At 38.7% G+C, this 15,545-nt stretch overlaps 1 protein-coding gene across 1 annotated transcript in view; it reads left to right on the top strand.

Moving 5' to 3' along the window:
• Nucleotides 1–275: 275 nt before the first annotated feature.
• The window catches only part of EHHADH (enoyl-CoA hydratase and 3-hydroxyacyl CoA dehydrogenase), a 56,009-nt gene continuing 40,739 nt past the window's right edge, over nucleotides 276–15,545 (top strand). Inside the window, exons 1-4 of the mRNA XM_047788248.1 lie at nucleotides 276–577; nucleotides 5,183–5,286; nucleotides 8,514–8,686; nucleotides 12,682–12,793. Coding sequence (XP_047644204.1) covers nucleotides 504–577; nucleotides 5,183–5,286; nucleotides 8,514–8,686; nucleotides 12,682–12,793 — 463 coding nt within the window. The 5' untranslated portion in view covers nucleotides 276–503. The remainder of the gene's footprint in view (nucleotides 578–5,182; nucleotides 5,287–8,513; nucleotides 8,687–12,681; nucleotides 12,794–15,545) is intronic.

Genomic DNA, 15,545 nt, shown 5'->3' with positions numbered 1-15,545 from the left:
ACAAACCTGTGCTAAAAATAGAAACTATCCCTTTTCCTATATAAATAAATCTCGATTCTTTATATAAATAAATCCTATATCAATAAATCTCGATTGACGTCTTAAGACTTAACGCTCAGGGGTCCTGACTCTGATTTTCCACTGTAAAACACTTAGTGAACCCAGAACTTGTCCAGAGAAGCCAACCCATTCCCGCCCTGGGTTTGCAATCTTCGGCTTGCTGGAAATCCACCCCCCTCCACCCTGGCCCATTTTCCATCGTCCTCCGTGATCTACTTGGTGATGGGAGCAGGACAGAGGCCGATAAAGGGGAAGAGACGACCAGGGTCTGCAGAGCCCTAAGCTGTGGTCCGGGAAGGAGAAGGGTTGAGGTGGAGGATGGGCATTTGTGCCCCGGCGGGAGGCGGGGCGGCCTCACATTGGCCCAGCGGGCGCCCCTCCTCGCCGGGTTGACCCGGCCAAGGCCCAGGAAAAGCTGAGGCGATATCGGCGACAGAGGAGAAATGGCTGAGTTTACGCGGCTGCAGAACGCCCTGGCGCTGCTTCGCCTACGAAACCCGCCGGTCAACGCTCTCAGGTAACCGGCTTGGTCGACTTCAGCCTCAGGGGAGCAGCAAGCAGGTTCTGAGCCGTGTGCGGGCGGGGGAGGCTTTGACTCTCCCCTGCTGGTTTAAACGGAGGAAGACGCTAACACAGATTGAACCGCACAGCCTATGCCAGCGCCTTTTACGTAGGTTAACTTGGTTCCTCTTTTCAGAGAACTCTCATTCCTGTTTCCCTGGTAAGGAAACCGAGGCTGAGGGCAGACAGATGGCTACGAACGCGAGGAGCTGGGCCCAAACCGGCTCTGTCCGTGCCAACTTCGTGCTAAACTCTTCTGCTTGCTTGCAACTTTGACTTCTCAGGCGAACTTTCTATTCCAAAGGTCTTGATACAGTGTTGGCTGGACTCTGGTCCCTCTTCCCAATCTCAGAGTCCAGGCCGACCTTAACAATGTGTGACAAAAAGCTTTAGGATTCCAGCAATAGAGGGGCTTCACATTGTTAAAAATAAAGGTCCCCATTAAGGCCACACAGTGAGTAAAAGAGAATTGTGTCCTGGCCCCAAAATGCAAAGGGGTATCTCTTGATTTGTTCTAAACCTCAGGGTCTTAGTGCTTCCGTGGAAGATCCATATCAGAATAAGCCCATGCTAGAATGCGCCTATTAAATCGGATTTTCTGAAAAACTACTGTGCCATTTCTGTTATTTTATCGTGGAGTACCTTCCTTTTAAACTTGTGAAAGAGTCACTTTAAAAAGTGAGATTAGGAGTTCCCGTTGTGGCTTCCGTGGTTAAGGAATCCAACTAGGAACCATGAGGTTACAGGTTCGATCCCTGGCCTTGCTCAGTGGGTTAAGGATCCAGTGTTGCTGTGAGCTGTGGTGTAGGTTGCAGATGTGGCTCGGATCTTGCGTTGCTGTGGCTGTGGCAAAGGCTGGCAGCTACAGCTCCGATTAGACCCCTAGCCTGGGAATCTCCATATGCCTCGGATGCTGCCCTAAAAAGACAAAAAGACCAAAAAAAAAAAAAAAAAGTGAGGTTAATGATGTTCTTTTGAAAATGAATGGTGTTATATAGGTTTGGTTTTCATATTTCTGCAAAAGGTGTAGTGATACATCAGCCTAGGAAAGAACCCCTCATCCACAGGGAGTAAGATTAGCAGAAATTATAATTTACAAATAATACACAAAGCACAAAGAGAAAGACCTTTGGTCAAAATTCTTATCATATGCTGCTGGAGCAAAAAGAGACTAAAATGAGAAGACCTAATTTTAACTGAATTTTTTTTCAAATTTCAAATTTTGTTTTGGCTGCACCCACAGCATGCAGAGTTCCTGGGCCAGGGATTGAACCTGAGCCACGTCAGTGACAGCACCAGATACTTAACCTAGTGATCCTTAACCAGGGAACTCCTTCACTGAAATTTTATCCTACTGTTATCAGATTTGATTCTATCATTAGCATTAATATTATAATTCATTTTTGGGGGGAGGGTTGACCACACCCACGGCATATGGAAGTACTCAAGCTAGGGGTCGAATCAGAGCTGCATCTGCTGGCCACAGCCACAGCCTCAGGATTGCCAGATCCCAGCTGCATCTGAGACCTACACCACAGCTCATGGCAACACCAAATCCTTAACCAACTGAGTGGGGCCAGGAATCAAATCTGCATCCTCATGGAAACTAGTCAGTTTCCTTGCCACTGAGGAACAATGGGAACTCCCTATAATTCTTATTTTAATACAATTTTTTGCATCTAATAATACAAAAATTAAAAATAAAATCACACAAGGATGAAATGTCCACTTACTTGCCACTGTCAGAAAAAAGCCAAATATTTGTTATTTTGGTTTTGATGGAAAAAAACATGCGTTAAATATGATTATGTATCAATTTTGGACTTTGTGTTCTAATTAGAATTACTAAATATTAGTACTCTTTGCCTTAATCTCTGCACATAATGGGAAATTGTGAAATTGGCACAACATTGTAAATCAACTATACTTTAATAAAAGTTAAAAAAAAAACAAACTTGGGGAGGCGTTCTCGTTGTGGTGCAGTGGGTTAAGAACCTGACTGCGGCTGCTTAGGTCACTGCTAAGGCACGGGTTCAATCTCTGGCCTGGTTTAAAGTAGGTTAAAAGATCCAGCATTGCCACAGCTGCAGCATAGTTTGCATCTGTGGCTGGGATTCAATCGCTGGCCTAGGAACTTCCATATGCCAAGGGTGCAGCCATAAAAAAAACAAAAACAACAACTTGGGGAAAAATGTTCTATATCTACAACCTATAACTAGGAATATTTTTCCATAACTATTTTAAATGTTTCTGGTATTAACCTGTCTCCTCCTCCTTTTCAGGAGAAATATTAATATCTACTTCATAAAGTTGTTGTGAGGTTTAAATGTGTTAGAGATTATAAACAGGCACTTAGCAGATGTTAGCCATCATTATTTCTAGTAGTCAAAAGGCCGATATAAGCCCCTATAAACAGGCCTCGTTGCTCAGGAGTCATTCCTTTCAGCTGTATCAAGATTTTCTCCTATTAAAGCCATATTCATTATTCTTTTCTTCCTGCATTTTAGCTTTGCAAAATTAGCAAAAGCATAAGAAATAAAAGAGTAGGTATTTGTTGAAATGGAAAAAGCCAGCGTCCTCTCTTCGGCAGCACAGACTGAGCTCATTTTGGCTGATTTTGCAGCCGTCCTTTACCCAGGAGGAACGAATGTGCCTTTTGGACTTCTCAGTGTTCAGGATAGTTAAGAATCAGTTTTCCCTTAGAGGATTTGGCTTCTAATTAACCAAGTGAAGATAAGAGGTTTTGATTGATTTTATCTGTGTCAGTTGATGAAAAGTAACTAGATGAGAGGGAATTACTACATACAAGTATCTCCTTTATTCCCTGAAATTTTAATTCATAGTTTGCTGGTGTGAACAATCTGGCTTGTATGAAGGTTTTTTGTTTTAAGATTTTTTTCACCCTCTATACTGATGAACATTTCCCCCTGCAATATTCAGAATTCTAAGGCAAAACACACTGGACTCTGGTTCTATCACTTTTCCTTTAAGCAATTCCTCACCATTCTTCCTAGTTCACCTCCTTTTGGCCTTACTGAGTCTCTGCTTCTTGGCAAATTCTCCTCTCTTGGTCTCTGTGATTTGGGGCTCTCTTGGTCCTGAATCACTCTGCTAAGCTTCTTCTCCTTCTTAAACAAGGGTATATCTAGAGGATCTGTGTTCAGCACTCTTTCTTTGGCAGACTCGTTCAATCTTGGCTTTAACCATCTCCTCTGTGGATGACTCCCTCATCTACTGAAACTTGGCAGCATCTGCTACATGCCCTTTCTTTTCTCAGATCTTACCTTTACCTCCTAAATTAATTGGGATTATATTTGGCTGCTAGTGACAGAAAACTCAAAATAATAGTGGATAAAACAGGAAAAAGTAGATTTCTCTCAACAGCAGTGTCCTGGAAAGGTATGGCTGCCCCATGGTCATCAGGGACCCCAAGTCTACCTAGCTTTTGCTCTGCCGTCCTCAATAAATAGCTTCTGCCTCTTTATCCTTAATGGCTGCTCCCAATCTAGCTATTATATCTGCATTCCTGCCAGGAATTGGGAGGAAGGGAAAAAAAAAGAAAGAAAGAGAGAGAGAGAGAGAGAGAGAGAGAGAGAGAGAGAGAAAGAAAGAAAGAAAGAAAGAAAGAAAGAAAGAAAGAAAGAAAGAAAGAAAAGAAAAGAAAGAAAAGCATACCCAATCCTTTAAGGACTATTTCCAAAAGCTGCATATATGAAATTTATTTCTATCCCACTGGCCAGAACTTAATGCCTTAGGCTGATTTTTTTTTTTTTTTTGGTCTTTTTAGAGCCACACCCGCTGCATATGGAAGTTGTCAGGCTAGGGGTTGAATCAGAGCTACAGCCGCCAGCCTATGCCACAGCCACAGCAACACGGAATCTGAGCTGTGTCTGCAACCTACCCCACAGCTCATGGCAACGCTGGATCCTTAACCCACCTTAGACTGATCTTACTGGTAGAAAATTTATTCTTTAATTTGGGCAGCCATGTATTCAGCTAAAAATCACATGTTTGATACTTTGAAAAAGATCAGAGGGCTATTTGGGGGTAACTTGCAGCCCCTGCCATATCTTTTAGATTGTTTCTTTTAGACTATTTCAGTTTTGTTATATTTTGCCAATATGACAAATTGAAAGCAATTTCTTTCCCCTCAGAACTTCCACATCATTTCTTTGTACCTTTGTTATAGCACTCATCTTAGTATGATATTATGTACTATTTTTTTCTCCCTAGGATGTTGTAAACTCCTTTTACTGTACATAGAAGATGTATATAATATTTTCAAATTGATTATCCTGATTCTAAGTGGTCAGAGTTACAGCAGAATGCAGGAAAACACTTTTTTTCCCCTAGAGTTTATGTATTTAATCAGCCCAGTGCTTATTTTACAAGAGACATACTACTTTTTAAATTAATAAAAGCTTAATGATAGTACCAGGATTTTAATCCATCTTGTGTATGATTACTTTCTCATTATTAGGGAAGGAGTGAAAAAATAAAACTTTGAGATGGTAGAAATTCTATTCTGACCAATATATCACATAATTTTCTTTTCTTGTAGTGTGTCTGTACTCCATGGAATAAAAGAGGGGTTGCAGAAAGCTCTAACAGATCGTACAGTAAAAGCCATTGTGATTTGTGGAACAGATGGCATCTTCTCTGCAGGTAACTAATGTTTAACCCTTTCCCACTATTTCTCAAATCCAGCCACAGCCTGAGATCAATATTTCATTAGCTGTCCCTGTGGGTAATACCATAGTGTGAGTAATGAATATAGGAGACTTGAATGGGAATGAGAAACACTATGGAGAAAGAGACAGGAGTCACAGAAGAGTCCCAGAGAAGATGCTGACTTTACCCCCTTTCAGTTGGATTGGGCCTTTGGAGGACATTTAGTTCCAGGCTTGATGGCTATTATACATATTAGTATACACATATACTAATATGCTAATAGACATATTAGCATGTCTCTATGCTGTGTGAGCTTGGGCAAGTCCCTTTAATCTCCTGAACCTCAATTGCACTATAAAATATACTGTGACATTTATATCTTAACAGGTTTTTGTGAGACTAAATGAGATAATGTATCTAAGAGCCCCTAGAGCAGTGCCTACACGCAGATGTTCAATAAATGTTATTTTTTACTTCACACAGAATCTTGAAGTTTATTTTTCTCCTGATAGTCACTCATCTCAGCGACCGCGGCACTCTTTATTGGGTTAGCCTGTGAAGATGCAAACGTAGTAACAAAATATGGCAAAAGTATCTGAAAAGGTGATTTATTCAGTAATATTTGTGGCACATTTTATTCTTTCTCCAAGTGAATATAGTATACCCTTTGACAAAATTTACATGGGCATGAGGACCCATGTATTCTTAAGGTAGTCAGAGGAATTTAATGTATGCTGGCAATAGATGGAGAAGAAATAGCTATTGAAATCATGACAGTAAATAAATATGAAGACATTACTCATTATAATAATTACCATTTAGCATGCCTGCTATGTGCCGGTACTGTGTAGCTTATTTATTTATTGACAATGAAAATAGTAATATTTTTAAACTCTTTATCCTAAGTAAATCCTATAATTTCCATCTGCAGATAAGAGACTGAGCCTAAGATAGATTAAATAATGTGTCAAACATTAACCAGCTATTAAATGGCTTATTCAACTGTTTGAAGACTTGAGTTTGGGAGCCAAGATGGTGCTTTGAGGCATGGAGTAAGGGATCAGAAGTATGAAAAATCAGAATTGATATTTCTTTGTGGGAAAGGAGGTAGGAGAGAATGCAGTTAGGTTCAGAGGCAAAAACAATAATTGTCCTAGAAAAGCATTAGGGATTATCAGACTTAACTTAATGGACTTATATGGAACAATGCGCCAGACATTTGGAAAATATATATTCTTCTCAAATTTGCAACATTTACAAAAATTGATCAGGTACTGGACCATGAAAGCTTATCTTAAGAATTTCATTTAGAATGTGTTCTCTGATCATAATGCAGTCAAGCTATAAATCAATAACAAACTAACTAGAGATTCTCAAGTGTTTGGAAAATAAATCCATTTCTTAATAACCTCTGAGTCAAAGCAGAAATCATAATGCAATTTAGAAACTATTTTGAACTGAATGATAATAAAAACAGCTTGAGGAATACAAGCTCAAGCTTAGCAGGAAATTTATAGCCTTAAAGATATACATCAGAAAACAAAAAAAAGCAACCATATTGTGGTAAGCATCTATATATCAAGGAACTGTCAGAACAGTAAAATAGATCCAAGTGAATTAGAAGGAAGGAAGTAGTAGAAGAGAAATTACTAAAATAGAAAACAAATGTGAATCAAGAGAATAAAAATGTCAGAAGTTCTTTGAAAAGACTAATAAAACTGATAAAGCTTCAGTCAGACTTATCAAGAAAAAACAAGAAGGTACAAACAATACGCATAAAGAATGACAGATATCACTGCAGATGCTCTGGCCATTAAAAAAGATAATAGGAACAAGTAGAAAAACACAGCTTATAAAATTGACTCAAGAAAAAATAGGAAATCGTTAAAGAAATTGAATCAATTTTCAGAAATCTTACAAAGTAAATTCAAGTCCCAGATGACTTAATTGGTAACCTCTAACTGAAAAGTCAAGGAAAATATTATTCTAATTTTACAGGAACGTTTCAGAGAATAAAAATAAGAGTTTTACTTCCTATATGAGTTTCCTGGGGCTGCCATAACAAATGAGCAGAAACTGAGTGACTTAAAATAACAGAAACATATTCTCTCAGAGTTCCATAGGCTAGAAGTTCAAAATCGAGATATCTGCAAGGCCAGTCTTCCTCCAAAATCTCTAGGGAAGTATCCTTCCTTGCCTTTTACAGAGTCCTATGTCTGAACTAGTCACTTAACATCTGAAAGCCTTAAATTTTCCTACCTGTAAAATGGAAACTGTTATACTACTTAACAATGTTAAGAAAATTAAATAAGGCAGTATATAAATCTACTTAGCACAGTGTCTGATATATAGTATTTATCTAATAAATGTTAATTGCTACTGTTACATGAAAAACTATTTTGGGAGTTCCTGTGGTGGTGCAGTGGAAACTAACCCAACTAGTATCCATCAGGATGCCAGTTTGATCCCTGGTTTTGCTCGGGATTTCCTTTTTTTTTTTTTTGTCTTTTCTTGGGCCGCTTCCTGCGGCATATGGAGGTTCCCAGGCTAGGGGTCGAATCGGAGCTGTAGCTGCCGGCCTGTGCCACAGCCACAGCAACGCAGGATCCGAACCATGTCTGTGACCGATACACAGCTCACAGCAACGCCAGATCCTTAACCCACTGAGCAAGGCCAGGGATCGAACCCACAACCTCGTGGTTTCTAGTCGGATTCGTTAACCACTGTGCCACGATGGGAACTCCTGCTCAGGATTGCTGATAAAGATTTGAGGATTTTCTCTCATGTCATTAAACATTTTCCAGGCTATTTGTTCCTTTACTGTGTCTGCAGCCAAGGATGAAGTGTTTCATGGGTCCAAAGAGGTCTGAGATTCCTTAAGAGTTATCTGAGGAGTTCCTGTTGTGGCTCAGGATTAAGAGCCCAACTAGTATCCATGAGGATATGGGTTCGATCCCTGGCCTTGTTCAGTGGGTTAAGGATCTGATGTTGCCATGAGCTATGGTGTAGGTTGCAGATGCAGCTCGGATCCCATGTTACTGTGGCTGTGTTGTAGGCTGGCAGCTGAGCTCTAATTTGACCCCTAGCCTGGAAATTCCCATATGTCGCTGGTACAGCCCTAACAAAAGGGGGAAAAAAAAGAGTTATCTGGTCACTTTTTGTTTTATAGCAAAGCCCAAATCTTCCTCTACTGTCTTTTTTCCTTGTCTTTGTATTCTTAGGTGCCGATATCCATGGCTTCAGCGCTCATAAAACCTCTGACTTAACACTGGGAGATATAGTAGATAAAATACAGAGATATGAGAAGCCTGTGGTGGCTGCTATCCAAGGCTTGGCTTTAGGAGGAGGACTGGAGCTGGCCCTGGGCTGTCACTATAGGATTGCCCATGCAGAGGTAACAGAGGGGATCTATAGGGGATTTGGTGGTGGGGCTTTTATTTAGGGCAAGCCCTAAATGTAGTCCTAAGCATCAGAGATGTTAATTTTAAAGGATTGGCTTATTGGTTGACAACTCTTAGGTATTTCTAGCACTGGTATTAGCTGTTATGTACCAATACATTGGTAGTAGTTGTTGAAAGGTTGAAAATATCCATTTTATTTGATAAATAGCTGATACCCTGAGCCCATGACTGTCCTTCCACTTCCCCTAACCCCAGCCCTTGGACCTCCCCATGACCCACCAACTAAAGCGGAACTCCTGTTCAGGCAGGACCTGTAGAATCCTGCTCTGTTACTGTGGCTCACATGTCAGATTTCACTGAGCCATGCTCATGCAGTATGAAGTATTAAATATTTTGACTATCACCCCTGAGTATGCATACTTATTTAAATTTTCATTTCCTATCACAAACATTTCAGTTTTGTGGTCTCATAATTATTAGTACCTAAGACAAACTCCCATTGGAAATAGCACACAACTAGTAAATCCATTTATTTCTGGAAACAGATTTAATTTGGATTATTAGACATGTAGATTGAAGTTTGTGATTCCAGTCTTATAAGAGTATTTTTTTTTTGTCTTTTTATGGCTGCACCTTCGGCACATGGAGGTTCCCAGGCTAGGGATCGAATTGGAGCTGTAGCCATCAGCCTATGCCACAGCCACAGCAATGCCAGATCCGAGCCACGTCTCTAGCCTACACCACAGCTCATGGCAATGCCAGATCGTTAACCCAGTGAGCGAGGCCAAGGATCGAACCACATCGTCACGGATACTAGTCAGATTTGTTTCCACTGAGCCACGATGTGAACTCCAGTAATATTTTTGTAAATAATTCTTTTTTCTTTTTAGAGCCACACTGTAGCACATGGAAGTTCCCGGGTTAGGGGTCAAATGGGAGCTGCAGCTACAGGCCTATACCACAGCCATAGCAACACCAGATCTGAGCCTCAACTGCGACCTATGCTACAGCTTGCAGCAACGCCGGATCCTTACCCTGTTGAACAAGGCCAGGAATCAAACCCACATCCTCATATTATTTGGGTTCTTGACCCACTGAGTCACAATGGGGACTCCTATATTTTTCTAGTAATAAATATAATATTCATCATTGTAATAAACTATAAAAAATATGCAGAAAAGTATGAAGATGTAAACTAAAGTCACCATAAACTCACAGTTCAGAAATAACCACTATTAACATTCTATTTCCTACTGGTCTTTTTCCTGGGTAATATCTTTTTCTTACAGTTTTGTTTTTCTTTGCAACCTTTTAATTAAAAAACCCCCAATATTTGGAATTTTATTCTCCTTCATTTGAACTCTATTTTTATACTAATAGCATGTTTAAAGTGTTATTAAATATTCTTTATCCAGTCTGCCAATATCTGCTATTTACATTTAACATAATTATTTATAGTTGCCATTTTGCAATTTATTTTCTGTACCTTCTTTTTTTGTTATTCCTCAATTCCTCCACTAACGCTCTTGTTTGTGTTAAATAGATATATTCTAGTGCCCTTTAACTTCTCTTATTATTTCTTTTACTGTGTATTTTTGAGTTATTTCTTAGTGGTGATTGCCCTGGGGATTATAAATAACATCTTAATTTATGACAATCTAGTTCTGATTAGTACCAACTTTATTTCAATAGTATGCAAAACATTTGCTCCCATACGGTTTTGTTACACACTCTCTTTATGCTGTTATTGTCATAAATTATATCATTATACATTGCATACCCATCCACACAAATATATAATTATTACTTAATGTGTTGGTCTTTTAAATTAGATAAAAGAAAAAGAGAAATTACATACAAAAAGTTACATTAATACTGTCTTTTATATTTATATATATAATTACCCTTTAACAGTATTCTTTATTCCCTCATGTGGATTTGAGTTACTGCTTAGTGTCTTTTCATCCTGAAGAACTTCTTGCAGAGCAGATGTACTAGCAGCAAATTCAGTTTTTATTTATCTGAGAATATCTTAATTTACCTTCATTTTCAAAGACTAGCTTTTTCTGGATATAAAATTCTTGGTCGACAGTATTTTTCTTCCAGTACTTTGAACATGTCATCCCACTGCCTTCTTGCCTCCATGGTTTCTGATGAAAGATTTGCTGTTACTCTTATTGGAACTATTTCTTAAAAATACCACTTAAAATAGTTGCATAATTTTTTATCTTTATATGTTTACCATAATTTATTTAACCATTTCCCAGTGTTGTTTTAATTTTTATAAAACACAAATAAAAACACATATCCTAAGTGTTCCTTGTTCTGTGTTCCTCATACCATAACCTTCTGCATACTGAATGCAGATCTAAGTTACAAGCAATCATAATAAATCATAAGGGGAAAGAAAGGGGTAGCCAGTGATGGGAAAAATGGTGATTGACTGCTAGGGGAGCATCATATGAGAGAAGCACAAACGTTCCAGGTATTTTGGAGCTATTGGCATCACAATTTGTGCAGATGGCAGTCTGTATTTAAGTACCCTCCTTCTCCTATCTTTATACCTGGGCAATGACTAACACACCTTTGGCCACTTTTAAGGCCAGGAGAGGCATATGATGAAGGACTCAAGCTCATCCTCTTACCTAGACTGAGGTTGCTGCCTGAGTTCCTCCCTCCTTTCTTTCTTTCTCTTTCTTTTCTTTCTTCCTCCCTTCCTCTCTTTCTTTCTTTTTCTTTCTTCCTTTTGTAATAGCTTTATTGAGATACAATTCACATACCATATAATTCCCTCATTTAAGGTATATAATTCAATGGTGTATTAGATTACTCACAGAGTTATACAGTCATTATCACAGTTGATTTTAGGATATATCATCACCCCCAAAAGAAACTTCACACCCTTTAGGAGTAACCCACCATTTCCCTCTCCTCAAATCCTAGCAATTACTAATCTACTTCTGTCTCTATGGATTTGCCTATTCTATACATTTCATGTAAATAGAATAGAAAAGGCAATATATTGCCTTTTGTGTCTGGCTTCTTTCACTTAGCATAATATTTTCAGGGTTCACTTGTGTTATAGCATGTCATCAGTATTTCATTCCTTTCCATGGCTGAATAATATTTTCTTATATGGATACACCATTTTCTTTATCCATGCATTACTTGATGGACATTTGGATTGTTTCTCCTTTCTTGGATTTATTAATAATGATGCTATGAAATTTGTGAACAAGGGTTTTTTTTTGTGGTAGATATTTTCATTTCTCTTGGGTAAGTATTCAGGGGTAGGACTGCTGTGTCATATGGTAACTCTATGAAAAATTGAAAAATTGAGAGATTGTTTTCCAAAGTGACTGCACTACATTACATCCCCACCAGCAATGTATGAGGGTTTTGTATCCCCCACATTCTCTCTCAAACTTTTATTGTCTGTCTTTTTTATCATAGCTATCCTGGTGGGTGTGAAGTACTATCTTGTAGTTTTGATTTGCATTTTCCTGATAGCTAATGATATTGATCAGCCTTTCATGTGTTTACTGGCCATTTGTTTCTTTTTGGAGAAATGTCTATTCAGATCCTTTGCCCATTTTTATTTGGGTCACTTGTCTTTTTGTTTTTAAGTTACAAAATTTCTTTATGTATTCCAGATATGTGGTTAGCAAATATTTTCTCCCATTCTATAGGATGTTCTTTTAATTGCTTGGCTCTTTCAGGGCTCTGTAAAGCTTAGCCATTTCATAATAGAGTCAGAAATATTATGTAAGAAACTATGGATGTGTTTCAACATGAAGGCCTAGGTAGGGACAGAACAGCTCTATTTATGCTATTAAAGAGAGGGTGTGCACTAATTTGCTCTGCAGAAATTCTTGTTGGATTATATGAAACAATGTTTTTGAGGGTGTGGGAACCCCAGGGGAATGCTTGCCTTTACTCTGAACATATCATCTCATTCCAATGACCTTTATGCTTCAATCTTTGATAGGCTCAAGTTGGCTTTCCAGAAGTCACACTTGGAATCCTTCCTGGTGCAAGAGGAACCCAGCTTCTCCCCAGACTTATTGGAGTTCCTGCTGCACTTGACTTAATTACCTCGGGTCAGTACAAACCCAACCAATGGCTGTCTAGATCAATGTGAGGAACTGGCCTAACATTTAGAAAAATCCTGGCTTGACCATTCCCTACCCATGTAATCTTAAGAGGATACTTTAAGTTCTTTGATATCAATTTTCTCATCTGTAAAACTGAAAGAATACCTTCTCTGAGAGCTTTTCAAAAGTTACCATAAAGAAAAAATGAGTGCTCTCTAAAACAAAGTGTATACAAAGCCGTAATCACAGTTAAATGTCTGCTCATAGACACTCGTGTTCACATAGGGTACATTATACTCAGATATAATTCAGAAATTATAATATAAACAAGAATTAAAATCAGAATTTCCAAGGAAAGTTTTCAAGTTTTAGTTTGGAAATGACTGAATTTTTCACTTCCTTGGTATTAAGACATTGGCTTCAATAGGGAATGTGAATAGTGTAACACTAGAAAACATTTAGAGACCTTGGATTTACCAGATATGATACAAATTAATTTATATCCACTCATGCAACAACTGTTTAATTTTTTCTCATGTGCTGGGCCCTGTTGTTGGCAGTGGGCCTACGGTAGTAAATCAAACCAACAAAAACTCCAGGCCTTATGGAGATTATATACAGAAAACAGCAACAATAATAATAATTACCATTATCATATTTCATCAATTCACAAATTCCACAGCCTGAAATCAAGATGCCTCTTACGTTCACTGTGAGTGATGGTTTGATTGGGAGTGTTTTTTCTTTCCTTGAATCTGGGGGTCAGGAATTTGGGATCAGCTTGGTTGGGTTCTAGCTCAAGGTTTCTCATGAGGTTGCAGTCAAGATGCTGACTGGAGCCATAGTCATCTGAAAACTTGACTGGGGCTGGAGGGTCTGCTTCCAAGATGGCTCACTCACAAGACAGCTTGTTGATGCTGACTGTTGGCAAGGGCTTCATTGCCTCTCCATGTAGACCTCTCCTTAGAGCTGCCTGCATGTCCTCACAATAGGGAGGCCGGCTTCGTCTAGAGTGAGTGATCCAAGAGAGATCAAGGCAAAAGCTAGAGGGTCTTTTTGTGACATAGCTTTGGAGTCATATGTCATCTTTTCTGAACCATCCTATTGATTATACAGGCCTTCCCTTTTCAACTTGGGAGGGGGACTTGAATACCCAGAGGTCAGACACATGGGGGGTCACTTTGGAAATCAGCTACCACAGCTGTATACTCTTATTAGACTCCATGCCTACCTATTATGTGAGTTGCATGTATAGTAGGTTAGATGGAGGTAAGTGCTAAAGAGAAAACATAAGACATAAAGGGAAAGTATAAAATGATAGGAATGGGGGGGGTAATATTTTAGGTAGGAGAGCTAAGAAAAACTTTCCTACAAAATGGATCTGAGTGAAGATCTGAAGGAGAGAAGAAGCTTGCTACATCAATATCTGGAGGAAGATAATCCTCATGGAGAAAATAGGCAAATACTAAGCCCTGAGACAGGGGCATACTTGGAAATTTCAAAGAACAGCAAGAAGATCTTTGTAGCTGGAATAAGGAGAGTCAGGGGAGGAGAAGTGAATGTGAAGTCCCATCATGTAGGGCCTGGAATATTACAGAAAGAATTTTGGCTTTTCTTTCCTTTTTTCTTTCATTCATTAATTCTTTTTTTTTTTTTTTTTTTTAAATTTCTGCACTCACAGCATATGGAAGTTCCCAGGCCAGGGATTCAATCCAAGATACAGCTGTATCCTACACCACAGCTGCAGCAATTCCAGGTCTTTTGCCCATTTTTCCATTGGGTCGTTGGCTTTTTTGCCATTGAGTTGTATATATTGTATATTTTAGATATTAAGCCCTTGTCAGTTGCATCATTTGAAACTATTTTCCCCCATTCTGTAAGTTGTCTTTTTTTTTTTTTAATGGTTTCCTTTTCTGTGCAAAAGCTTGTCATTTTTATTAGGTCCCACTGGTTTATTTTTGCTTTAATTCTGTTGCCTTAGGAGACTGACCTAAAGAAACATTTGTAAGGTTGATGTCAGAGAATGTTTTGCCTACATTTTCTTCTAGGAATTTGATGGTGTCTTGTCTTATGTTTAAGTCTTTAAGCCATTTCGAGTTTATTTTTGTGCATGGCGTGAGGGTGTTTTCCAGTTTCATGGATTTACATGAAGCTGTCCAATTTTTCCAGCACCACTTACTTAAAAGACTATCATCTTCCCATTTTATATTCTTGCCTCCTTTGTCAGAGATTAATTGACCATAGGTGTCTAGGTTTATTTCTGGATTCCCTATTCTGTTCCATTGGCCTGTATGTCTGTTTTGGTACCAGTACCACACTGTCTTGATGACTGTGACTTTGCAATATTGCCTGAAGTCTGGGAGAATTATGCCTCCTGCTTGGTTTTTGTTCCTCAGGATTGCTTTGACAATTCTGGGTCTTTTATGTTTCCGTATAAATTTTTGGATTGTTGTAGTTCTGTGAAAAATGTCATGGGTAATTCGATAGGGATTTCATGAAATCTGTAGATTGCTCTGTGTAGTATGGCCATTTTTATGATATTAATTTTTCCAACCTAGGAGCATGGAATATCTTTCCATTTCTTTGAATCCTCTTTAATTTCCTTGATGAATGTTTTATAGTTCTCGGCATGTAAGTCTTTTACCTTCTTGGTCAGGTTTATTCTTAGGTATTTAATTTTGGGGGGTGTGATTTAAAAAGGTATTATATTTTTGTGTTCCTTTTCTAGTATTTCATTTAGTATAAGGAAATGCAACCA

The sequence above is a fragment of the Phacochoerus africanus genome, chromosome 1 (assembly GCF_016906955.1).
Source record: "Phacochoerus africanus isolate WHEZ1 chromosome 1, ROS_Pafr_v1, whole genome shotgun sequence".
Taxonomy (NCBI): domain Eukaryota; kingdom Metazoa; phylum Chordata; class Mammalia; order Artiodactyla; family Suidae; genus Phacochoerus; species Phacochoerus africanus.
This window is presented reverse-complemented; position numbering and strand designations above follow the sequence as displayed.